At 35.6% G+C, this 26137-nt stretch overlaps 3 protein-coding genes across 6 annotated transcripts; 1 reads left to right on the forward strand and 2 right to left on the reverse strand.

The window, feature by feature from the left end:
• Nucleotides 1–1671: 1671 nt before the first annotated feature.
• LOC132602251 (long chain base biosynthesis protein 2a-like) lies at nt 1672–8045 on the reverse strand. 3 transcript variants are annotated; one of them, XM_060315199.1, is made up of 13 exons: nt 7633–8041; nt 6844–6909; nt 6382–6470; nt 6007–6152; nt 5802–5926; nt 5631–5724; nt 5367–5530; nt 5029–5190; nt 3587–3713; nt 3305–3471; nt 3045–3152; nt 2228–2323; nt 1672–2131 (listed from the first exon to the last, which is right to left on the reverse strand). In XM_060315199.1, the coding sequence occupies exons 1-12, from the start codon at nt 7756–7758 to the stop codon at nt 2228–2230; spliced, it is 1470 nt and encodes a 489-aa protein (XP_060171182.1). In that variant the 5' UTR covers nt 7759–8041; the 3' UTR covers nt 1672–2131. The 3 variants fall into 3 exon arrangements, 2 of the variants coding, with proteins under 2 accessions (XP_060171182.1, XP_060171179.1); XM_060315196.1 differs by having other exon boundaries at nt 1672–2128; nt 7633–8040; XR_009567698.1 differs by lacking the exon at nt 1672–2131 and having other exon boundaries at nt 2308–2323; nt 3266–3471; nt 7633–8045.
• A 3028-nt stretch (nt 8046–11073) lies between these two features.
• Nucleotides 11074–13254, forward strand: LOC132602293 (mitochondrial import inner membrane translocase subunit TIM14-3-like). Its single transcript, XM_060315213.1, has 3 exons — nt 11074–11344; nt 12158–12327; nt 12894–13254. The coding sequence occupies exons 1-3, from the start codon at nt 11342–11344 to the stop codon at nt 13048–13050; spliced, it is 330 nt and encodes a 109-aa protein (XP_060171196.1). The 5' UTR covers nt 11074–11341; the 3' UTR covers nt 13051–13254.
• Nucleotides 13255–13452: 198 nt separating this feature from the next.
• LOC132602273 (uncharacterized) lies at nt 13453–23235 on the reverse strand. 2 transcript variants are annotated; one of them, XM_060315206.1, is made up of 8 exons: nt 22949–23235; nt 21083–22341; nt 18944–20282; nt 17166–17445; nt 16223–16330; nt 15863–16141; nt 14727–14870; nt 13453–14011 (listed from the first exon to the last, which is right to left on the reverse strand). In XM_060315206.1, exons 2-8 carry the CDS (start codon nt 22275–22277, stop codon nt 13823–13825), a joined length of 3534 nt encoding a protein of 1177 aa, XP_060171189.1. In that variant the 5' UTR covers nt 22278–22341; nt 22949–23235; the 3' UTR covers nt 13453–13822. The 2 variants fall into 2 exon arrangements, with proteins under 2 accessions (XP_060171189.1, XP_060171188.1); XM_060315205.1 differs by having other exon boundaries at nt 22902–23235.
• Nucleotides 23236–26137: the final 2902 nt, after the last annotated feature.

Raw genomic sequence — 26137 nt, forward strand, 5'->3', positions numbered from 1 at the left:
TTTTTAGGCCATTCTTTAAGCTATGTCCCCCACTAATCTGTGCTAAATTTCGCCTTTAAAAGTAGTTTGATGAATATATTTTTTGACAAATTTTGCTCGTTCGGACCCACAAGGATGGCTCAGTTGGTTGAGCATGGAGCTTTCATAATGGACGTCTCAGGTTCGAAACCCCCTGCGTACGACAGCAGGGGATTTGCCTTCTGGGTCGAGCTCGTCGCACCGGGCTTGCCTAGTGCGGGTTACCTCTCCTGTGTGGTTTGCGAGCTATTGCACAAGAGCTGGATTTACCCTGTGCGCACCCGAAGGGTAGCAGCTGCGAGTTCCCATGTCATCAAAAAATTGTTTTTGCTCGTTCGAGTAACAAGAGACAGAAACAACTAAAAAACTGGCCTAAAAAAAAAGCTATTTGTGCAAATGCGCCCTACCTAGGCCCCCAAAATTAGCAACTGGTCCTGACGAAATATGAGATTCTGACATCGCTCCCTATATAGGGAAAACTACATATATATATATATATATATATATATATATATATATATATATATATATATATATATATATATATACATGTTAAGGAGAAATATTTACGAAACGTGACGATAATTTTCCTTATTTACAAAACATAACGATATATTACGAAACATGATGGATTTTCATATATTTTTCGTTTTTTTTTTTTCAGAAAATATATATATTTAAAAAAAAAGTTTAAAAAAAAATTATATATTTTTTTTAAAAAATAATTTTATATTTTTTTTAAAAAATAATTTTATATTTTTTAATATATATATATTTTTTTTGCTCAAAGGTTTAAAAAATTACATCAATTTTTTGTGTATGAAAGTTATATGAAATGTGTATGTATGAGCGAAATTTTTAGTATAATTTTCATACACAAAATTGTAAGCGAAAACTAGCCTTGAATATTGTATGAAAATTGTTACAATGTTGTTGTAGTTGTATTAATTTTCCAGAAACCTAATATGAACATTATATACAAAAAATGTAAATGAAATTTTAAGTCTTGAGCGAGATATACACATTTCATACCATTCTCATACATAAAATTTTGAATGTAATGTTTAAACCTTGATCGAGATATACACACTTTATACATTCTTCATACATAAAATTTAAGCGAACTTTTTAAGCCTTAAGTAAGATATACACATTTCATACACAAAAATTTGAGCGATTATTTTAAGTCTTCAATGTTGTATCAAAGTTGTATACAATGTTGTTGTAGTTGTATTAATTTTACAGAAATCTAACATGAACTCTATACACAAAAATGTGAGTGAAATTTTAAGACTTGAGCGAGATACAAATTTCATATTATTTTCATACACACAATTTTGAGCGGATTTTTAAAGCCTTGAATGAGATATATACATTTCGTACATTTTTCATACCGTTTTCATACACTAAATTTTGAGCGAACTTTTTAAGCCTTGAGCGAGATATACACATTTCATACATAAAATTTTGAGCGAAAAAAAAAATAAAAATAAAAAAACATTTTTTTAAATAATAATTTTTTTTTTTAAAAGCATGTTTTGTATAGGGTTTGTAATGTTATGTTTTGTAAATATAAAACTACCGTCACGTTTCGTAAATATTTCTCTTTAAGATATATATATACGTAGTTGTCCCTAATAAAAAATGTCCAAATTATTAACAGCAAAGAACTAAAACCTTCAAAAACTGTCAATACAAGCATTACAACCTTTCATATTAGCTGGACTTCCATCCTTTAACAGTTCGACCAACAAGTTGCCAAAGAAAAATGCTAGCAAGCTGAATTATGACTCAAAGATCATTCAGATTGACATTCAAGCTTTTGTACAGCGAAAACAGAGGGACAATCTTGCTCTTCTCGCCCTTTCTGTTACAGTTTTATCACTACCGTGTAGTTCCTTCTTCTCCACCTTACATGGAAATTTTCTTCAACAATTCTTGAGTCAATATTGAAGATTTGCTTTTTCTTATCACTTTTCTATTTTTGTTTGAGAGAACAAAATATCCACAAGTTGGCACTCTGCATCATTTCTCTTTGGTGCACCATTAGAGAATGCTTACATTGAGGTAAATTCATGATAAGACTTAACCCATGTAGTATTTAACAACTCTGCTGTACAAAAGTTAAAAAGTTTCACGCTTCTCATCTTAATGCTTTCATCAATCTAAACCTCCTTTGGAGAAGTAAATTGAGAAAAGAAAAACTTACTCATTCCAGCTTGACTCTGTTTTCTTCCACCAGCTCGTTGTTGGGCTCGGCAGGAAAGTATTTTATGCCCACTAGATCACCAACTTCGCTGATAACCTGACAAAAACAAGAGTAGCTAAGTAACAATCACTAGTAACGGCCACACTGCCTTTCTTTTCAGATAGGTGTTAATTTACATAAGCTGAATTACTAATTGAAATCTGAAATCGTCTTCATTCAGGATTCATATGACACCTTAAATACGTAAGTAATCTGTTTAAATCTTCTTTTTTATTTTTTTTGTACCTTTTCTGCTGGAAGATGGAGGGGTACAAGGTATATTACAGTGCTAATCCAGTCGATATCATCTTAGTTCCACCACCCAGCTGCCAAAGGAGTAAACCAGAAAGGCTGATAAACAAGATATCTCATCTCTTGCAGCTCCTTTTCTTTTTGTTTTGTGATGAAGCTCTTACAGCTCTTTTTATGAGCATACATAGGGAAATAACTATTCATCAGTACTAGAAGGTGATCCCTTTAAGTTCAAAGTTTGTCTATGCAGATGTCCCCGAAGGAACAACCATATTTACCTACCCTATTCCACTACTTCCCTCCTTCAAAGCGTGATTAAAGGGCCCTACACCTCTCTCTTGGATAAAAACCATTTTTATTGAAGAACTATGTGAAGGTGATAAATATTTTGTACGGGCATGCAATAGATTAATCCCTCAATGAGCAACATCTCTGGTGCCAGATTGTTGCTCGTATAATGACAGTAGGACACAACTAAACATACGCATTAGTTGAAATGATAAAACAAATGCAAGTACAAGCTAACCTCGAGTGCTTTAATAAGATCATCCCTTGAATGCGCAGCAGAAATGCAAATCCGTGCTCTGGCCAAAAGTAAAGGAGTAGCTGGAAAAGCAACCGTCACTACCGCCACCTACATTAGTACAATATGAAGTAAATATTATTACAAGAGGAAAGGGGAAAAATTAAATATTATTACAAGAGGAAAGGGTAAAAATTAGGAATAAGCATTTATTGGAGAATGACCTAGTCTGGACGAAGCTGAAACAATAATAGGAAAATTACATTTCGTTTGAGACACTCCCGTGAGAAAGCAGGTATTTTTGCTGGATTATAGAGCATAATGGGCATGACAGGGGAATCATTGTCCCCCAGAACCTCAAAGCCCATCTTCTGCAATTCAGAGCGGAAAAAGTTGCTATTTTCACGTATCTGTGATAGCTTCTGAGCCCCTATAAGAACCAGAGTTGCTCTAATGATCAGTAGACTATCATTATACCCAATGTCGAGTTGCATTAAGAATATAATGAGAAGTAGAGTTGCATTTAATAGGATAAAATTTCTGACCTCTACTAGAACCATCTTCACCGAGTATAACCTTGATAGACGAAATTGTTTGTTGGGCAGCTGGAGGTGATACTGATGTGGCATAGAGATGAGCTGGGCAAGTGTACTTCAGATATTCGATAAGTTCCTATATTTTTGTATTAAATGTCAAAGCCACCTCTTATGGATAGCATCATAAATTTATCACAAGAAAAGCTCCGTGAACACACATCCTATTGAAGTGGAAAAGAAAAGTAAAAGAATCAACATCCAGGCGGTTCACTAGCAGAAACCATGAAAAAAAGCATCTAGATAAAGTCGATCAACTCAGTTATACTGGAAGATCAGACAGAAATTGGCTGCAGGCCTGCAGTACACATAATTTCGCACAAGCATGGTTTATTTATCAGCTGGATTTCATTCTCATGCCAATACCCTGGTTTACTGGGTTGCTAAGGTTTTTGGACAGGGTTTGACCTGCTTATGTCTAACGAAATCTTCATGCAGATTGAGCATACTAGCTTAAGAAAGAAAAAAGAAAAAAAGAAGTAAAAAGGGAGTATCTAGAAAAAGGCAATACGAAATGTGATGACAGTTACCAATGTTAATCAATCAAGCAACCAACTAAGGCTACCAATGCACAATTATACTTTAGTTTTTACTATGGTTGAAGCAAGCATTGAAATGTTAGTAAATGAGGCAGCATTTGATAGCATTAAGCAGATACAATCAGATAAAAAAAGGGCAGCCCGGTGCACTAAGCTCCCGCTATGCGCGGGGTCCGGGGAAGGGCCAGATACAATCAGATAATATTTGAGAAATATGAAGTTTGATGCAAATCCCAAGTTAGCCAGGAATGGTTCTTCTACAAGAGTCTAATTAATTCAGATGACTACTGGAGGTCTTTAACTTCCGAAACTAATGAAGTTGTAATTACATGTGCATGGGCTTTTTATACCGCACAGTTTTCTAACAAAGAATATGCATCAAAGTGGATCTATACTTTAACATGTGAAGTAAGGGACAATTGGCAAGCTATGTGATCAATATCAATTCAGCTAGAAATAACACATGCTCTGATTCCGAGAGTAAGCAGAAAGGAAAATACAACGAAGTAAAGATCAAAGGTCATCGAGGAAGAAAACAAAAGGCTGATGGCTATATCACTTCTACATCCACTGCACAGATAAGTATCTCAAAGTTGCCTTGTTGAGTCTTCAAAAGCATGAAATGTGTCGAAAAGAAGTGTCAATGGTTTGCAAATAGAACTAATGGGGCATATGTGTAGCACTGCCCGAATGGCCTTCAAGTTCATGATGCAGTCCAACTTAAAAACAATATGGTCTATTAATCAAATCATATTTATCTGTCTAATTCAACTAACTAATGGTGGCAAAGTTTATAACTCAACCAATGAAAAATCTAGCCTAGTAGCATTTTTTGTGAAATAATGAAAATCATACCTTTGATCCTGCGATATAACCCCCACATGATCCAAATGACTTAGTAAAAGTTCCCATCATAATATCTACATCTGCAGTGTCAACTCCTAAGAGCTCACAGACTCCCCTTCCAGTTCTTCCAACTGCTCCAATGCTATGAGCCTCATCCAGATACACATATGCCTGCAAGAATTAGATAGTAGATGAAGACGCTGCAAATCAGCAAAGCTGAGCCTCAGAAAGCAGATACATATAAACTAGTTTCTCTGATTATAAGAACGAGCTTGGCAGGAAGTTGAAAGATTATTGACATGTCAGCAAGAAGAAGTTCCAGGAAAAGACATCAACCACTATATTACCTTGTACTTCTTGCATATGGCAACAATCTCTGGAAGTAGGCAAAGCTCCCCTTCCATACTGTATATGCCCTCGACCACAACGATTATCTTCTTCCATGGCCTGTGTGTTCTGGGTTGTCCCTCAGCAATATGTTCTCTCAAAACTTTCTCCAAGTGGGACGGTGCTAAAGAAATTACGGCAATTTAAAGCACGGACATGACATAGGGCACCTCATTGTTTGAACATTATTGCTCAAAGGAAAAAGACACCTCATGAATACTTACTATTATGTTGAAAAACACGAATGGTGGCTCCAGAACCTCGAGCACCATTTACAATAGAGTTGTGGTTCAGAGAATCACTGATGATCAAACCACCCTGCAAATGACCGTAATTACAAAGCCAACTAAAATAACAATTGTAAAACAAGAATATAACTTTTTATAACTCTATACCTTTCCAATCAAGACAGGAAGAATGGCTGAATTTGTTACATAACCCATACCAAAAACAATAGCAGCTGGTTTTCCAACAAAATCAGCCACACACTCTTCCAATTCACTATGTAGCTTTGTGGTGCCTGGCAAGACAATTTTCGCAAACAATGTTTACTTATGCAGTAAAGACGCATAGTACAAAATTGAATGAGATCATGCCTACCTCCATCAACACGGGTACTGCATGTGCTCGCGGAGAATCTTTTCAAAGACTCAATGACACGTGGGGTACAATACTCATCAGAAGCAGCAAAACCAAGGTAATTATATGACCCCAAGTTCAGGCACCTTGAAATTTTCGTGGTCCGCCTGCATAAAAAGAATTTAAGTGGATAGAGCACTAAAAAAAAACCTTTCAAAACACATACTACTAACCATATATCTTACATTGTCGAACAGAGAAATATTCATACATCACCAGTCAAGGTGTAGTAACTTTACAGTATTAAAAAGAGCAATCAAAGAACCACGAAATGGAGAAAAGTATTTTCAGAAAGTTAAAGAAAAAGATTAACCGAAACAAATTATGTATACTAACTTTAGTGTCTTGTTATTATCACTGGACACACGCTCCACCACGTCAAACCAAGCATCAGGAGGACTGCATATTGGCCTTCCAAAACAATCCTATAATAAAACGGTGCAAAAAATATGAACGAAATGTAGATGCTCATTTAGCATAAAACAGCTAATCCCTCCATTTCAATTTGTTTGTATTACTTTCCTTTTCAGTATGTTTAAAAAATAATGCCTCTTTCCTTTTTTGGCAACTCTTTAATTCCAACTTTTCACCTGGCACGTTTAAGTGCACAAGATTAAAGGATACATTCTATAGTTTAAGACCACAAGACTCAAAAGTCTTGTTTCGTTTCTTAAACTCCGCGTCAAGTCGAAACTAGACAAACAAATTGAAACGAAGGGGGTAAATCAATTATACTAATTCAAGCATAAACCATCACAATTAGGCAAGTAAGTGTTGTGAATGTTGTATGGTGATTACCTGAATGCGAAGATACAACCTACGGATATAGAAATCTTCAAGTCCTAAGCAGATAGGTGCATATCCCTGCCATTAAAACAGTTAAAGAAGTTAAAAAATTTCAACTCGTTCAAAAAAATGATAGCAAAAGAAAACACGTAAATAACCATAAGAGCTCAGTAGAAATGCCACGCAGAGACGCATGCTACTCACTTTTACTTGTCACTTTGACAATTTGACTAATCTTCGGAGTGAAATTTAATTAGATTAATTCAATATTTTAAAATTAAAATTTAGATATTCGAAATTTATATGAAAAATGTATAAGTTGCAATTCTTCTTCTCATATTGATTGATGATGTGATAGACAAAAATACTTCTTGCGTCCCATAATAAGTGTCACATTAGCCAAAAACACGCATATTAAGAAATCAATAATGCAATGTAAAGTTTACCAAATTACTTTTACCTTTTGATTAGAGCATGCACAAGAAGTAAACCTTTTGACATTGAGAGTCTAACAATATCAAATTACTATGTAGCTTTTTCAATCATCATTTAGATGTTACATTGTTGTCTAAGGATAAAATTGGAAAAAGCTAGCTAATTTATGTCTTTGATTTCCTAAGGTAACATTGAATTTTTTGGGCTAAGGTGACACTTATTACGAGACGGAGAGACGGAGGGAGTGCATTTTAAAATATTGGTCAAAGTTAATAGTTTGACTCTTGAAAAGGAAAACGTGACATGAACGCAGGGAGGGACTAAATAATAACACACGTTATAGAGATAGGAGGAAGACAAGGGTACCTGAAGATTACTGGATTTGCACCAATCGAAGATTTTTCTGAAGAAATCACGAAACTGACCAAAGGCAAATAGCAAGCCATAGCTAAAATAGGTGGTCAAGGCTGTCAAGTATGGAATGGTTATCATTTTTAACTGCTCGGAGATCGGACCGCCGGCGAATGTGAATAACGGAACGACAATTCCGATCCGATCGCCGTTGAATATTTTATTGTCTCTTGTTCTAATTTCAAGGGAGTAGTAAATTTTGAATTAAATATTAGTACTATCAAAATAAAATACAATATCTTGGTCATTAATCATTGGTGTATATTACACGGCTGAGTACAATGTTCAATGTGCTAGCTAAGTGGTACATTCTATCGAGCCACTGAAAAGAAAACATCATGTGAAGGGAAATTCAGACTTGAGAGCCCACCAATTATGAATCAAATGTTCCCTCGTGCTATGCCTAACACAATGCAATTTTTTTAGAGCTTATGATAATTTATTTATAACTTTTTAATATTTATTGTTATAAAGAAACTAAAATAAGAAAAAAGAGGAACTAATATTATAAACCATAATGAAAATTTGGTGTTATGATTTGAAATTTTGGGAAGGACTATGAAAATTGACCCATGATAATAGGAGTATTAACTATAAGCTTTATTTCTAGTAGTGATTAGATTTTCAAAAAGAATGTACGATTGGATTACATTTTCATAGAGTGTTTTAGGGAATAATTTCCCTTTCTTTAAATCTACTTTTGATATTTTCGGAGATCCATTGTGTCTTTATTTCCAGAAAATAAAGTAGTGTTTAGTAGAAGGTGTTTTACTTTGGAAATCATTTTTGAATCGTCTTCCAGTATGTAGTTAATAGTAACACATCATAATCATCAACCATGCAACGTGAACGATAAAGTATGTGGTAATAGTTTTTTGTTATATTTTGCATTTTACCTCAACTGGATAAATTAAGATTCCTTTTTCAATAGAATCTTTTGCATTCACAGATGGAAAATAATGTGTGAATATTTATTGCAGCAATTAATATTAGTTTGAACTTCAGTATTTCAATATTTCATTTCAAATACTAAACTTTAGAATTTGCAATTGTTAATTTAGCCATTAGTACTTGTTTATACTGAAAGTCGGTACTTGAAATATAAATAGGTGACTATGAAATATTCCTATAAAAAGTGAAATAGTAATTTCCACTCCAAACTTTTCAAAGTTTTTATTATCCAAACACTTGAGAATACATAGATAGGCATCTAAGTTAGGCAACTAAACTCATTTAAAAATGTACATCTAGACACCTTAACTTGATTTAAGTTGGTCCCACAAACACCAACTTTGAAAATGTACATCTAGAATGCACATCGAAGAAAAAAATATATATTTATAGTGCCAACTTAAACCAAATTTAGGTGTTTAGATGTACATTTTCAAAATTGGGGGTGTTTAGTTGCTGGCATAGTACATAAATAGGCCTCAAACTTAACATCAGCTTGCAAGTACGCCCTCCAACTTTGGGTGTGCACAGATAAACACCTCAATTTATCTTCATTTTGTCAGTTGACCACTCCAACTTACAAATGATCGCCTAGATACCTCCAAAATTTATGAGTCACAGCACCACGTCAGCATTTATGTTTACGCGTTCAATTTTATACATGAGGTGCCTACCTGTGCATACCTAAAGTTAGAGGACATCCTTGCTAGCTGAAACAAAATTAAGAATCTATTTATATATTATACCTTAGTTGCTAATTGAGATCAAGTTAAAAGTGTCTATAATGTATTATGCCCTTCCAAATCTTTTCCAACTTAAACTTCAATTTTTTTTAACCGTTAAAAATTATTATCCAAACACCTACATTACTACTACATATAAGAGGGAATGATGTGCTTTTGTAGTCCTCACAATTTTTTTTATCCTATGGTGTTGCTACAAGTGCCTTTGTTTTGTCTTTTCCTTGCCTAATCTCACTTTTTGGACTCAATTATTTATCTTAAGTAAATTTTTATGTGAGCCCAGGATGCAATCTTTTGTAGTCCTCACAAAAATTTTAATCTTATGGTATTGCTACATGTGGCTTTGTTTTGTTTTTTTCTTGCCTAATCTCATTTTTTAGACTCATTCTTTATCTTAAGTAAATTTTTATATGGCCCCATGTAATTGGTGTATATTGAATTGTAATAACTTTTTGTGAATCTTTTCTTGCTCTTTACTTCCTTTGGTTCATATTATATGGTATTTTAGATTTTAGATTTTAGATTTAATTTGAATAATTTTTTTATATAATTGAGGAGGTATTACTAATTGTTTTACTAAATTTATCATTATTTAGATAAGTAAATTTTTACATAATCAAAAAATTATATTAAGTTTCTACTATTTCACTAAGGTAATTTAGTGAAACGCTTCTACTTTTTAGCACAAGCTAAAAATACCATATAATATAGACAGAAAGAATTATTAAATTACCCTTTACATTATTTGTATCATACATATTAGTAAAATTTAGGCAATCATGGAGCCATATTGTCGTTTTCAACTGGAGCATTTATTAGCTCGCTATTTACTCTTGCCCTCGTTTTAATTTATGTGACACTTTTTATTTCCCCATAGTCAATTTGACTAAATTATGAATCTAAATTGAATTAGACGAACATAATATTTTGAATAAAATTTAGACATTAAAAATACAAAATGTACTATAAATCGCAATATTAACTTAGCATTACTATTTTTAGGTTAGAACTATATATGAAGAAGTAAATTGATTCTTGACGTTCATTTAATGAATTTCATCCTAAAACTAAGCTTAAATCACACCACATTTAGCTAGCATAAACTCTTGTTACATGAAATATTATGAGTGAAATTAAAACTTAATAAATTAAAAAAAAACACTATTTCTATCTATAAATACAAAAGTTATATGCTCACAAATTCATAAAAGTGTCAATATTTTTCAAAAATGTTACTTTGCAAAATGTCGAGTCGCTTGTATTATTTTACATGATTTAAAAAATGTTACTTTACAAAATGTCGAGTCATTTGTATCCCTTTGGTATTTGATAAGTTTTCTACCAAACTTCCTTCCTCGTAAATATTTTTTGTTTTAAAAAAATTATCTAATTAGTTAACTAAAGAACATTAATAATAATGAAAACTTATCAACAATACATGTTTAACGTGCCACTGAAGTAAAAAAACATGTAATAAATTATACTTTTTTAATTAAAATATTACTATCAGTTTTATATCTTGAGTTTGGGTCCGGGCCTCAGGTAACCAGTAGTATGATATTTGGATGTTAATAGAAAAGAAAATACTCTCGTTTAAATTTATTTGTTCTAATTCCTTTTTATTCTATTTCAAACCGAATGACTCTTGAGATTCTATTCCCCCCCCCCCCCCCCCCCCCCATAAGAATTACATATTGGACCGGCTAAAATAGGGCGAACCGGTCGCATCAACTGGAATCCTCTGGAACTAAAATTTCTTGATGCCCAAGCCACCTTTCCAGGGGCAAACTATATATAATTATAAAGTCCCTGGGGGTTCCAACATCCACTTTCACATAGCGAATTGATTGCCAATTTGATGAGTCAAATTTGTAAGCTGTTCAGATACCGTTCGTATATACAGCACACGGAGTTTCGGGTTTATTGGAAATTTTGAACCTGATTATAGTTGAAGTTTCACGAGTTTTCTCATGGTAATCATCTATTTGATTCACTTTGCTTAAGAATGTCGTTTTGTTTGATATAGCATCATGTTGTTCTTTTTCGTAATTCATCGTTTTTGGCGGGGTAAAAAAAAATGAATTTTTATTTTTAGTTATAGAATTTCGTGAAAGCTTTTATATGCATTGAAATCAGTACTGCAGGCTTGGCAGATGAAGATGTCATATAGTTCTTAGTATTTCTTTTTCTTGTTTTTGCTTGAAACTTGAAATTCAGAGAAAAAAGTTAAATTTGCATTTGATGACAGCCAAGTCTTCCTTATTATCTTTGCTTTCTTTCTCAAGCATATACTTTTAATTGTATAATTGAACCTCAAAACATATTTTATTTTCCACTTCAATTATTGTTGCTCAAATGTTTTTGGGATTGTATATATACCTGTTTCGCTAGATATTACTCCTTCCGTCTCAAATTATATGTCGTGATTTCTATTTGTCATTTTAGAAGTTCAAGACAATTTTTTTTTTTCATTTCACCCTTAGTAGTTATAGTTAACAATCCTAATTAATATTTTTTAAGGGGCGTGTAAAAGAGATTCAGGACAGTTAATTTGAGACGGGGGAAGTATGTCAATGAATACCGCAAGAACTATGGTGCTATACATAATATACTCTATAATTTAGCAAGAAAAGAGATTATTTTGCTATGCAAGGATCTATGTCAATTGCAGTAAAAACAGCAGGATCTGGACTTTTCTTTCTTATTCTTGTTAAACATATTCCTTTTTGAGTTCTACTCGGTTGATCTTTTATGTATACTTACCAAGCTTCATGCTCTCTTTTCAGGCATCTCCCGTAGTTGTGGGAACTAGCATTGGAGCTGCTGCTTTGGCAGCTAGATACTTGATACAAGCATGGCAAACATTCAAAGCAGCACCTCGAGTTCGGAGGTTTTATCCTGGTGGTTTTGAACGGGCTATGACAAGGCGAGAAGCAGCATTGATTCTCGGAGTCAGGTCTGATGATCTTACCCTGTTTATATTCTTTTTTTTGGTCATGCCAAAGTATATTTCTTTTTGCTCTATTTTTGGGTTGGGGTTGAGGTATATCGTGATTTAGCTTGCATATAATACAGAACCTGAAACTCCTACATACACAACCTGATAATAAATTCGACGGATCAAAGAAAAAATGTCTATTTAGATGGCTAACTTGTTTCTGGTTATGTTCAGGAAAGGTTGTAACTTCCAAATACATACTGTACATTGCTAGTGGGATCAAGTTAATTAGTAGAACTTATGGTCACTTTGCTCAAGTCCTTGATGGTCGTTCATTTTATTACCCATTCACCATTAGGTGGGATTACATGGGTATGTGGTGGTGTTGTTGTATTGACAACAGACAGTCTTCAGGACTTTCTTGAATTCTTGCTGTAAAGTGTAAACTATTGATTCTTCCTATAGGCAGCAAATTGGTGCTTCTGGCACACTTTTGTTTCTGAGCTTGCGATCAATGCGAGCTACATCTATCAATCAATTAAAGTAATTGCTTCATGTTCTATATATGGTTTCTTTTCTTCCAGGGAAAGTGCTGTCCTGCAGAAGATCAAGGAGGCTCACAGGAGAGTTATGATAGCAAATCATCCAGACGCTGGTGGCAGCCATTATCTTGCTTCCAAGATTAATGAAGCCAAGGACGTTTTGTTAGGGAAAACCAAGGGAGCTGCTTCCGCATTCTAATTGACAAGTATTTTGTTTACACCATTATTTTTATTTTCTAACAGCTTCACGATAGTCAGTAACATAAAAAGCCTTATTTGAGGAAGAGGTGAATTTATGTCAATAGTTGGGTGTATCAACATTATAATTTTCATGTAACGCAACCAGAATATTGTTTTGCAAATGTGATTTGCAGACCGGTTTGCAATAACGAGTTGTATCCCATACCTCTTTTTCCGGAGAACGCTGTAAAGTTTTGGATGACTTTTGTTTAAAATTAGCACTGATATCTTTAAGCAAAAAAATAAAAAAAATAAAAGCACTGATATCACGCCTATTTCTCTTAAGTTGGAACTCTATATATAGTCAACTTTTCAGAAAAGTTTACAGTGACTGTTATACTCCGCGCAAACAAGAGGAAACTCAGAACAACATATCAACAAGTGACATTTTGTACTGTACTTTCACGAATTGTCTGTGTTTTGATTCATTCTGATACATTGCAGTGCAGCAACTGAGCAAAAGCCACCCAAAATTGGATAAACGGCTATATCACAACCTATCACTAAATACCTAAAAAGAATTAGCAGACATCATGTACAAACAGAACGCATTTGCTGCAACCAAACAAAGACGAGCAAGAACATGCTAGTGTTACATAACGCTCAATTTGCGTTAACTGGAAATGCAATCCAACTTGGACGACTTTCTTCATATGTCATCGCTGGAGAATCCAAATTGAAGTCATAGAAAAACTACAGTAGGCTGAGTTGCTAAAGAAATCTCACGTAATTCACGATGATATTGGCTCATATGGATACGATAGCCATGGGTGCTTTAGAGCCTCTAAGGCAGAAGGCCGCTTCTCTGGGTTAACTTCTAAAAGATGAGCCACAAAATCAATGAAACCTTGATCTCCCATTGGTAATCGATGCCTTAAGGATGTCTTTTTGGGTATTAAGTATTCCAATCTGTTCGTTTCCTATAAAAGAAAAGAAGTGGGACGTATTATCCACAAGCTAGTAGCAGAGATCCATGCTTGAAGCAATGTACTGAAGGGAAACAAAGAAGTGGACCTATCTAAAATGGGAGAATTTAAATCTTGCACCCAATTATTGTTGACATGTGTATTGCATCCAGTTTCATTTTTTTTTTGGCTAAAGTTGCATCCAATTAATTAACTAACTCATATGGAAAACAAAGAATCTGAAGGGTCTCCAGCAACCATGTTTACTAGGGTTGCAGACTCTAAATCACAGTTGAAGTTCCAAGTGTTCAACTCAAGGAAATATTATGTAGATAAAGAACTGCCAAAACCAAAGAACCTTTCACAGATTAATATATGCTGTCCTCAAGACTATGTACATGGACTCGGAAAGAGGTACATATCCTATAAGGATGCAAGTCTCCGGTATGTGAACGCGATTCTTGCTAAATTTAGCCAATTTGAAGTATCTATATGGAACATCCATGCCATATCATACCCATTGGACATAGGTACAATAAGGTAAAGGATGGATCCATTTTAAATAACCTCCAAATAAATCAAGTGGTTGATACATGAAAACATTGCTCTTAATACGCCACTAGACGTATTGATCTCTTCACGATGAGACATGAGAAAACGGGTGACCACCCCAAAAAAGAAAGGAAACAAAAAACTGAAAAATAGAGTGGAAAAAGAGAGGATACTTTACCTGATTTCGTTCATATAGCATGTGATTTTTGGTGAAATGTTTGTAAGTGTCTCTTCCTTTGACGAGCATCTCTTGGTCAATCGGACCTGTGAGACCAATTACCCTAGCAAGTAATGTGGCAGGAGAGTCATTCTGGAAAAGGACCTGCAAACATGGCAAAATACCTATAAAATCCCACTAGTACCTAGATTCAAAACAGAACATCAAACTAAAGTTGGTCAATAGTTTAAAAATGACCATCAAATAATACAAATTTCATTGTAAGCAAACTTGGATAAAGCAAATTTCTGACAGTGGCATGCCTAATGTCATTTGATGGAGTCAAGTTACGCATTAGGAAACTTTATATTTCATTCAAGCATCAGTATTTCCCCTTAATTAGACAACACAAATTTGCATTAACAGTCATAAACAGTTGCTAACACGTGTATTGTTATAATTGTACTCTTGATACCTTTTTTTAAAAAAACTGGTAACTGTATGCTCTTGATACTTCTCTCAAAGCTGAATCGTTCTTGAGCAACTAATATCCAGTTGACAAAATTTTACCTTATCGCAAAAAGAAAATCCCGTTGACAAAGCAAAGGTCAAGCTAATAAGATATGGTTTAAGTTATAGCTCTTATTTCACGAATGATAATAGAAATAAAGTTCTTGAATCTTCACAATGTCTTAGTTCTTATGGAGATTTTCTCTCAGCAGCAAAAGCAATAAGGATAAGGTCTGCGTATACACCGCCCTCCCCAGGCCTCGATTACACTGGGTATGCTGTTGTTGGAAAAACAGTATCACACCCAAAATCTACAGTACATGCAGCACTATAAAGCTGATAAAGTAAAACACTAAAGATTACTCATCAGGAGCAACAATTCTTCTTACAAGTCGGATATTGATTTCTTCTGATTGCTAACATAGGACAGGAGTACAGGACTAAGTAGCGAGATCATGCTGATGTGTTGCTTTTGTCAAATTCATCAATCCAGGAGAAGGGGATAAAAAATGAAAAGGGGAATAAGCACTTCAAGAACTACCAGAATACAAGGCATAATGGACTACAGACCCCAATATAAAATCATGTTGACAATAAATATATAGAGATAATAATCAATATGTAGAGTGCGTAAAGAAAAAACTTACATTGCCCGTGCAAAGTTCTGCCAAGATGCAGCCAAGAGACCAGATATCTATCTTTTTATCATAAGGAAGCCCCAAAATAACTTCTGGTGCGCGGTAGGATCTTGACTGGACGTAAGAACAAAGATGATCTGTTTCAAAACAACTGCTACCCAGATCAATTACCTTCACCTCACATCTACTGTAGCTTTTCACCAGTATGTTTTCGGGCTTCAAATCACAATGTATGAGCCCAAGGCCATGCAAGAACTGAAGAGCCTCTAAACACTGAATAGTGATCGACTGCACAACAGATTTATATGAAGTTCATCACAGGAGATATCATTAGCATCAAATATCAATAAATATTTTGATCCAACAAACCTGCAGTCTTGGCATGGTAAAGTAAACTTCTCCACCAGATTCTCTGTTGAATTTTTGGAATTCATACAGATTGGCCTTCAGTAGTTCACATACAATTAACAAATGCTCCTGAAAACAGTTATAAGATCAGTGCCAAAATTTCGTGACCAAGAGCTTCTTTAGCTTACATTAAGAATAATACCTAAATGTGAAGTATACAATAGTATTGCATAAGCTCAAGAGGCACATCAAGTGAACTTCAATATTTCTTCTTTCTTCATATTTGATTACGGAAAATATTGTTTCAAACTATGTCATAGTAAGTTTGGCCACAAATATCAATTAGCATCAAGTGTACTGCACAAGCTTTTCACTTAGTCAAGTCTTTATCAATTTATTGATAAAAACTCACAAAATCAGCTAGATGCTTAGACATGCTCGCCTCTCTTGAGCAATCAGACTGTATCGGGGTTGAGATTTACACACTGTCTTAAGTATATTCTCATGGTTCAGAGCAATCTAGTTTTTTCAAGTTAGGGGACAATAAGATGATCTGGGTAACACCATTTTAGTCTGCTGAGAAAATTATGAACTTAAAGTTGCCCTCCTCAACATCCACAAATGCACAAAGAACAAGGTGGGGGAGAAGAGGAAAACTGTGCACTATCATGATTAATTTTGCAGACTATCCTGGTAGGAGATTTCTCTACTTTGCTAAGACATTTCGTCGATGTAAAACCAAATGGGGATTCAATATTTATGGAGCTAGCTTTCCAAAGCAGCACTTTTGAGGTTGATAGAGGCACAGAGCATCTCTTTATAATTTATGAAAACAAAAAATCCATTTAACAAAGCAACACTCCCATACAAGAGTTGCACAAAAGATTTTGCAGCAAAAAAATTTCTACTAGCATAAAACAGTAAGATATACAAGAATTTGTAAAACTACAAAAATTTCACTTACTCGGTAATAAAAATAATCATACAACCGAAGTAGGTGGTACTTGTCGGCCGGATCATGTTTGTTAACAAATTTGAGAAGCTTTATCTCATCAAGACTCTGATCAAAAAAATCTTTGTTGTTCTTTATAATCTTAACACAGACATCCATGCCTGTATGAAGATCATGTGCTTGTACTGCTTTGCTGAATGCAGCAGATCCGAGATACTCAGTTACTTGATATCGCCCAGCTATAACTGAATTTAAAACAACCTGGAAACTTTTGTCCTCCTCAAACCCAGTTCTGATTTAAGGGGAAAAAAAAAAAAAAAAAAAAAAAAAAAAAAAAAAAACTTCATTAAACGCCCAAAAAATCCCTCAAAGCCTGAAAAGTAAAAACTATTTGAGGTCAAGAAAATTCAAAACATGTTCATTTTATAAGGGAAAATTCAGAAGATGATAGGATGCATGAAGAGACAACTGTGAAAAGAAAGCTTCTTACTTAAGCTGGAGAAACTTTCCAGGTATATTTTGCAAAGGCAATACATATATGTAGATATTTACAAGACTCGCGTTGCTAATATACGTGTTCCTATGTCACATTCTTTTTATCTTTAGATGTGGTGTCCAGACCAGCTTGCACGCACCTCGACTAATTCCACAGGGTACCTGTTACCTCCCACCAGCTCAGGTATTGGGTAACTCTGTCCATCAAGGCTTGGATAGATGGGAAGAATCACGTCCTTATTCCACATTCTATCCCGCATATAATAAGACACAGATACCCGCATACCTTAATATAGGTATTATTTAATACCGATAACCAAACATTGCACTATTTATGCAGTGATTTTTTTTTCTGTATACGGCCACGAAACACTATATTATCTTATGTGGGATTTTATGCTGAAATTAATTATTCCAAATCATCAAACAAATGACCCCTTAGTTATGAGCATGTATGCTGAATTTAATGCTGAAATTCTCAAAACATAAGCTCCCTCTGACGTCATTAATATATCCTTTCATATCCAGAGGAATATAAGACCATTAGATATAATTTTGTCATGATCCCTAGATAATGAAAACTGAATATTTATCTAAATAAAAACATACAAAATCTGCTTTGCAACTTTTTTTCAGCATAAATGAGGTCCAACAAGAGTTTTATGATATTTTAAACTTTTTCCCCATATCTTCAACATAAAATTTCAGCTAAAAATGAGGTCCAACAAGGATTGCAACAATTTAAAGGGCAAATGTCACTTTTAGGCAAATTTTGATGGTTCAGGGTGCATAGGCTGACTTCACCCAGCATGATCAGCCTCCCTCTATCCCTGGGAAAAAAAAAAAAAAGCCAATCACAGATCTCATGCCAGCATTTACTCTTAGGGAGACTTCGGTTCCACTGGTTTCAGTGATGACTGCTTAACATTACTATGTTGGCAAAGCATGCTAAAAAGTTCTCTGTCTCTATATAGAGCTCAAGATTTGTTAATGACAAGACCCCTGAGAGCAGTGGAAGAGCTTTTCATTGACAAACTATATCTTCCCATCCCTAATAGAGTACATGTTTCTAACGCGTTCAGCAAACAACCTCCCTTATCACAGTTTAAATCTATTCTTGGTCAGTGCCTCACTTAAGAAAACCAACATAAGGAGTATCAAAGATGAAGACTGTAACTGCATATATGAAGCAGTTTCCTTCAGTCTGGAACAATTTCAAACCACTAGTATTAAAATCAAATAACAGGCATTATGTCCAGTCTAATCCAAAAGAAGCAACAGGAGATTGAACATGCCTGTTTTTCCGATGCACAATCTTAAGTTCGAAAGTTTCAAATTCCTCTTCCTGCGCCATGATCTGCTTTACTTGTTCCTGAACGGCAATTGCTTCCTCATCCTCCTCCAATGACTGCCCCAAACCTTCCTCTCTTGCACTGGCTATTTGGGTGCCCTCTTCATTCTTCACATGCTCCCCTTCTACATAACCATAATTTGAAAGAGATGAAGGGCTAGAATTTACTGATCCTACAGCAATTTTGTTGCTTTCATCTCTTGAGCTCTTGATAGGTGATGACTCATTGCTTTTGCGCCTCAAAGAACCAAGCAGGTCATCATTTGCAACCAGACTGTCATGAGCTTCATCGGTGATAATAGCATTGCCCTTGCTCGACCATAAAGATTTACTCGAGCTTGTTTGAATCAACTGCCCATCTCTGGGAAGGGCAAATGAGAATCCTCCATGTAAGTGATTTGTTTGTACAGATCCTCCTTTATCAGTACCCGAGACAAACTTGTCAGATATCTGCTTAGCTATTTTCTCATCTCTGTTTCTTATCTCAGAATAAGGCTTATCTGAATCAGGGGGTATGTGTCTGGCCCCACCAATACTGGCATCATGATCATGGAAGTACCCTATATCTCCCTGACCGCTCCGTCCAACCAAACTTTCGTGGACTTCACTACTGATATCAGCAGTATCGCTGTTAATACCCACACCAATTGACCTAACTGAACCGTGCTGATCACCGTCCACGTAAATATCATCCAATCGGGGCCTTTCACGCTCATTCAAGGCCCTATCATCCCCTAACATGGCAAGTTCACTTGTTTGAGTAACAAATCCCTGCCAAACAGGTTCTACACACATCAAATTCAGTTCATCTTCATCCATCAACTGTCTGTCGTATTGGGCAATCATGTTAGTTCTCCTATACATTTCAGTTTCACAAAGCACTACAGGATCATCTGAAGGCCCAACTGGGTCAAGATTCTTTGATTGGAAATACCTCTCACCCGATAAGTAGGAATTTTCCTCTGCGAAAGATTGTTCATCATCTTCTTTGTTTTCCCCTCTTTGAGGATCTGGAACACTTCCGTGTACTGTTCCCTTTTCATTATCACTAGGGTAATCAATTTCATGAGCTAAAAACCAGGACTCATCTTCGATAGGTTGTCTCGTATAACCAACATCGTCGTCATCATCGTATTCATCGGAATCCCAATATTCATTGGGAAAGTCAACGCATCCACTCAATCCATCACCAATAGTTGCAAAACCAGAAACAAGCTCAGAAGTGTCCTCAGCAATGCCTTGACTCACAGACAACCAACTGCCTCCACCAATCCTTTTTCCACCTGATGATCAGTTGAACAATGATGATTATTCTACAAGACATCAATCAAATTGACATAGATAAGTTCAAAAACATAAGACAAGGATAAGTAGACAACATCATCAGGTCAAAAAAATTAGAAAGCTACCTCAGAACCCACAATTGTAGAAGACCGGAAAGCTAAGTTTGTGTTGTCTCAAAAGTCTACCGAGTATCTTACATTCAAGAGGCCCTTCCTATTTTCTTTATAGGACGACAATCACAGACAAGATTTTTTCTTGATAACTGAGAAATCCTGGAGCTATGCACGGTTCAAAACACAGTGGAACAATCACAAACAAGATACTTTATTTCCTTTTTATAAGGACAATCAAAAACAAGATTTAGGATGCCCCACATGACAAGCAGCTTATTACCAATACAAATCATCCATCTACCATCAATCTAGGGCAAGATAAGCCAATCGCCAAAATTCTACCCTCACACCAGCCGCAGGAAACAGTACTACAATAGGACAATGATTAAGCAACCTAGGTAAGTATCTTTAATAGTCCTTAATTTAATAGACACTCCTAGAATACATAGGTAGTCAGTACTAAACAAAAATATAAAAGGTTGATGACTTGGAAGAATGTTTTATTCCCTCTAAATTGCATCTTTCTTTTCTTTCCTAATCCGAACAACGCTTTCAGGGCCTCATTTTGTATCACTTCATTATATTTGTGAGATTCGGAGCCATTTAGCAATTTGTGTATGTCCAAGGAACGGGCTAAATATTGTCTAAAAACGACAAAGATAAAATTAGTGATTAGACAAGCAAACCTGAATTGGTAAGTTCTTGTCCAATGGGAACATCTAGAAATGAACCTATGACATATGTATTGTCACCATTTGTAATCTTTGAGCCAGGTCCATCTCGTTCAAACTTTTCCTCCCAATGAATATTATTGAAGGACTTCTCTTCTGACTTGATTCTAACAGGTGGCAACCTGGGTAGATGTAGTTCTTCTTTCTGGCTCTCAGATATAAGGGAAAAGCCTAAGCTGCTGAAATCTTTTGGTTCACTTTCTGGTGTCTTCCCCAGATACAAAGCTCTTCCCACCTCATCCACTTGCTCTTTAATCGAATTCCTAACAGCATTACCCTCTGTTGTCCTTTTACCTACTTTGTTACCACCAGTAGCAATGTTGTGATCATAACTTGTGAAAATATCTCCTTTGGGGAATGGGAAAACAGTTTTGGCTGAGCAATCTTTCCAAGGCTCGGATGAAAGTTTAGTCGATTCATCACTTTTTGACCTAATAATTACATCTTTGGACGCCCCATTTAGTTTAATTTGGTGATTAGCCTCTCTGAGTTCACTATTTTGACTCCTTCCATGCTTTGGTTCCACATTGTCTTTGCTCGTACTTCCAGGCCACGACATTCTATTTTCACCGGAAAAGCTGACATCTTCCCCAGATTTTGCGTTAGCCTTACCACTATCAAAGACCTCAGACGAATTTAACCTTAACTTCCCACTATGCACCAAGCCTGAAAAGTCCTTGGCAGCACTAGTTCCACCATTGTTCTGATACGACAAAAGAGAACCATTACTGGGATCGTAGTTCCACGAGTACATATCAATCATGGTATCCTCGGCATTGTTGTTATGTTCCTTCTTCTTCCCGACATATGCAACATTTTTCAAGTTGCATTCGGAGCCATTTCTCCCAATCCCGCACTCTATCTCCTTAACGATAAGCTCCTTTGAAGTTTCACCGCTGCTCCTCGAACTTGTCTCCTTGAAAACCTCCCCACCATTTCGATAGGTCATACCGAGATTCTCCATAGTTGATTTCCCGCCATTTGCTTCTAATGATCTACTCAGCTCTTTATCCTCTAAAGTAAGCTTCTCGACCACACCATTCAGGTCAGAACATTTATTCAGCTCACCACGCAAAGCAGCCTCCGTCCCTGTAAATTTGTTCTTTCGCAGAAATTCCAGTATCACATCTAAAGACGTAGAGTCCGCCATTAATACAATGGAGAACTTAAAAATCTTGCAATACTCAACTGCTACAAATAATATTCAACCCAACCTGAATAAAAAAACAAAGAAAATAATAAATTTTGAAGTCAATAACAAAAAGTACATAGCAAGTTAAAAACACTATTCAACAAGTTGACAACACATACATACATAGTTCAGAAAAATACAATTTCAAATGTGGACCAACTTGGGTGTTGATTAACTGAAAAGTACAAAATACCCATAAGATGCTTTATGCTATTTGTCCCAGATAACAGAGGATTGTAGAATCACAAGAAAGCCAGAAATTTCAAGAAAAAAAAAATCCTAAAACACAAAGTTGAACATAAGTTCAGTAACAAGAAACAACTTTAACAGTAAAATCTGAATAAAAGTTCCAAAATTTTCTTGAAAACCAAACACCAACAAACCCTAGCTAGATTTTAAGGACACCCATTATTCAAAGATCTCAACTTTTTCCAAACCTAGGAAAAATTGAAGCAAAAAGCCTTTAAAGAGTTCAAATAACTTATACTGGTTAAAAGTGAAAAAACAAGAATTGAAAAGGGTTAAAAGTGGCAAGAATCTTGAAAAGGGTTAAATCATAAAGAGTAAAAAATGCAAACTTACAGATCGAAGGAGAAGGATAAGATATATTGCTGGCATCCAAACAATACCTAATTGATAACATCGTTAACAAAACATCACATTTAACTAAGAAAGAGCTGAATATATTATGCTCCCATTGACATTACAACAAAATGGGAGCATTTTGATTTTGAAGTTTTTTTCTTTTTTCTTCTCTTTGTAGGCTGTTGAATTGTTTATTGTTTATTATTGGGTGTTAACTAATGCGAAGTGATGTTTTTCGGGGGTGGCTTTTGGCGTAATCCCTTTTCTCTTTTGCTTGGCCTGAGAAAATATTTCAGGACTGGCACGGGGACATGGTTGTCCTATTAAACATTCCATATTTTGAAGGGAATTGACTCCAATATGTCATCCAACAATTGAAAATGTATAATATCTCGTATTTTTAAATTAAACCGCGTCTATGACTCAAGGATCCCGGAAGCAAAAAGGGTGAGTTTAAGTCAAAAAACCAGACTCAATTCTACAGGTGGCACTCGACGGCCAGAGGGACGGACGGTCGATTGATCGACGGCTCGTCAAAATGCACCGTCCCCAGGAACCTCATTTTGCAAACTCTCTGGATTTTCTCATACTACTGACAGTGTGGTCTAATCGACAGACCATCGACGTGTCGATGGTCTGTCAATGATGCACCGTCAAAATCAGACTCGAACTGTCAAAGCAACTCGACGGACCGTCAAGTGCTTCGTCAATCCTCCCCGACAGCAATCAGTATAAATATGACACTTTATTCTAGAAAATCAGTTTTCACAATTCCAAAGCCTTAGCACGAAGGTTCTCTTCTCCATCAATTCAAAACATCAAGGTAAGCCCTTCCAAGTCAATCCTAACATGTATTCATGTAATCTAATAAAGGTTCGTCATTCCTAACCTAGGGTTTTCAGGAAAACCCATCTCAAGGTTCAACGTTTAATCTTTTAAGATTCTATTCCAAGTTTTAGAGCGTTTACAGATATGTAGGGTTTCTATCTTAGTGGGAAACATCATTGTTCTTCCTCGCTCCATGATTACACAAAAGCTCATAAAAAAACTAGGGTTCTAGATGTGTTCATGATAACCCTAAGTATATGTAACATGATATACCATGTTTGTATTAATAATTCGTTATTGTGTTCTTGATACTCCATTTTGGTTATTGAGAATCTATCCACAATCCATGAAAACCCACACTTTGCATTCCATGGGTTCTTAAAAATGCAAGATATGAACTTTTATATTTTCATGAAATATTACATGCATCTATGTTTTCACACAAGTTATACTATGTACTTATATACATGTTATACTATACTCACGAATCATGTTTACAAGCCATATAGTTTGCTCAGTCACATGCAGTCAGGCATCGAGTGTTGTGTTACGCCCAGGCCAGGATTCGGGGCGTGACAAAATGACTTATTTATGCCACTCGTCAATAATTTAGCCCATTAATACCATCACCGTTACAAAATGACTCATTTTGTCATCGCCGTTATAAAATGGGTCGGATTCTTTAATTAATTTGGGATTAAAAATTGGATTGGTTTAATTAAACAACGTGGACACCTAATTGGAGGCCACGTGTCATATCTGGTATTGTACACCCGACGTTAATGAAAATGGCATAAATGAACCATTTTGATAACGACGATGGCATGTGTCACAACCCAGCCCCGTAGGCCGTGACTGGTGCCCAACCAGCCGACCTGGACACCCGTATACATATTCTTTAGTTACATGTTCATTTCTCAACAAACTCAATATGGATCTTATAATGACCAAACCATGGTCTCGGAATTGTCACATAAATATACATATAGATGCAAGCCGACAAGGCTGCTGCCACAACATGATAATGTTTGCAAGCCGGCGAGGCTGCGACCATGATAGAATAAGCATACTGATAACACACACACAACTGATCACGTATGAATACGACCCACACACATGTCCACAGACCTCTAAGAGTTTCAACAGTAAAATATGACGGGACAGGGCCCCGTCGTACCCTTAGTCAACATATGCATATATTTAGATCAGAAAGGATCTATACCAAATATGGGCTCCGGAACAACGGAACTCTCCAAAATAGCAGAAGGGAAATCCTAAGCTGTCGGATCACCAAAGCGAGTATCTGCACCTGCGGGCATGAAACGCAACCCCCTGAAGAAAGGAGGTCAGTACGGAATATGTACCGAGCATGTAAAGCATGAAACACAGTAAACGGGATCATAACTGAAATAAGAAGTACAGAAAATGAGTACAATAACCAGAATACCAAGTACTTGCTTTCGAAACATAAATCATGTATGTCAATATCATATATCATATCCGGCCCCCATTATGGGACTCGGTGAACATGGTCGCCACCCCGTCTCTGGCGCCATAACACAGCATACTCCAGAATATAATATAACTCCGTAACACAGCATAACTCCATAACACAGCATAACTCCGTAACACAGCATAACTTCATAACACAATATATATATATATATATATATATATATATATATATATATATATATATATATATATATATATATATATTGTACCTGGCCCTTTAATGAGGGACTCGACGAACAGTACAGTGGAAGTGTGCACGATAACATACCCGGCCCGAGACTCGGTGAAAGATATATTGAGATATGCACGAGCAGAGTAGTGAGAAACTATATGCAATTCAAAACATTTTTAAGGACTCAATAGAATAGTCAACACGAACCATCGTTCGCAATTTCAAATAATAGTCATATCATATACCTTTCGGATGTCCCTGTGGATTATATCAAAATGAAACTTGAATCATATGTACATATCAATAGATATATCAAAACATAAGTTATGGGAAACAAGATCAATAGCCATCCTAGTGGCTCTAGGAGTAGGAATTCCTTTGGAATCGTATATATATATATATATATATATATATATATCGTATATTCATTTCACAACGATCATGCCAAAAAGAATGAAGGGTTAGCTTCACATACCTTTAGCGCTTATTCGTCACACAATATGTATACGCTGCCCAATAATACTTCAACCTATATTAAGATGCCAACAACTACTTTTAAGTTACGGGGAGATTCAAAACGTATTCTAACGTTAGTAACTCCTTTTTAGATGTTTAGGCGACGTTTGCTCTTGTATCCAAACCAAGTACATACAACCAGCCCAACATCAATAATTATATGTTCAATATCAATCCGGACAGCCCACATAATATTCCAAAC

The sequence above is a fragment of the Lycium barbarum genome, chromosome 1 (genome assembly GCF_019175385.1).
Source record: "Lycium barbarum isolate Lr01 chromosome 1, ASM1917538v2, whole genome shotgun sequence".
Classification (NCBI taxonomy): Eukaryota; Viridiplantae; Streptophyta; class Magnoliopsida; order Solanales; family Solanaceae; genus Lycium; species Lycium barbarum.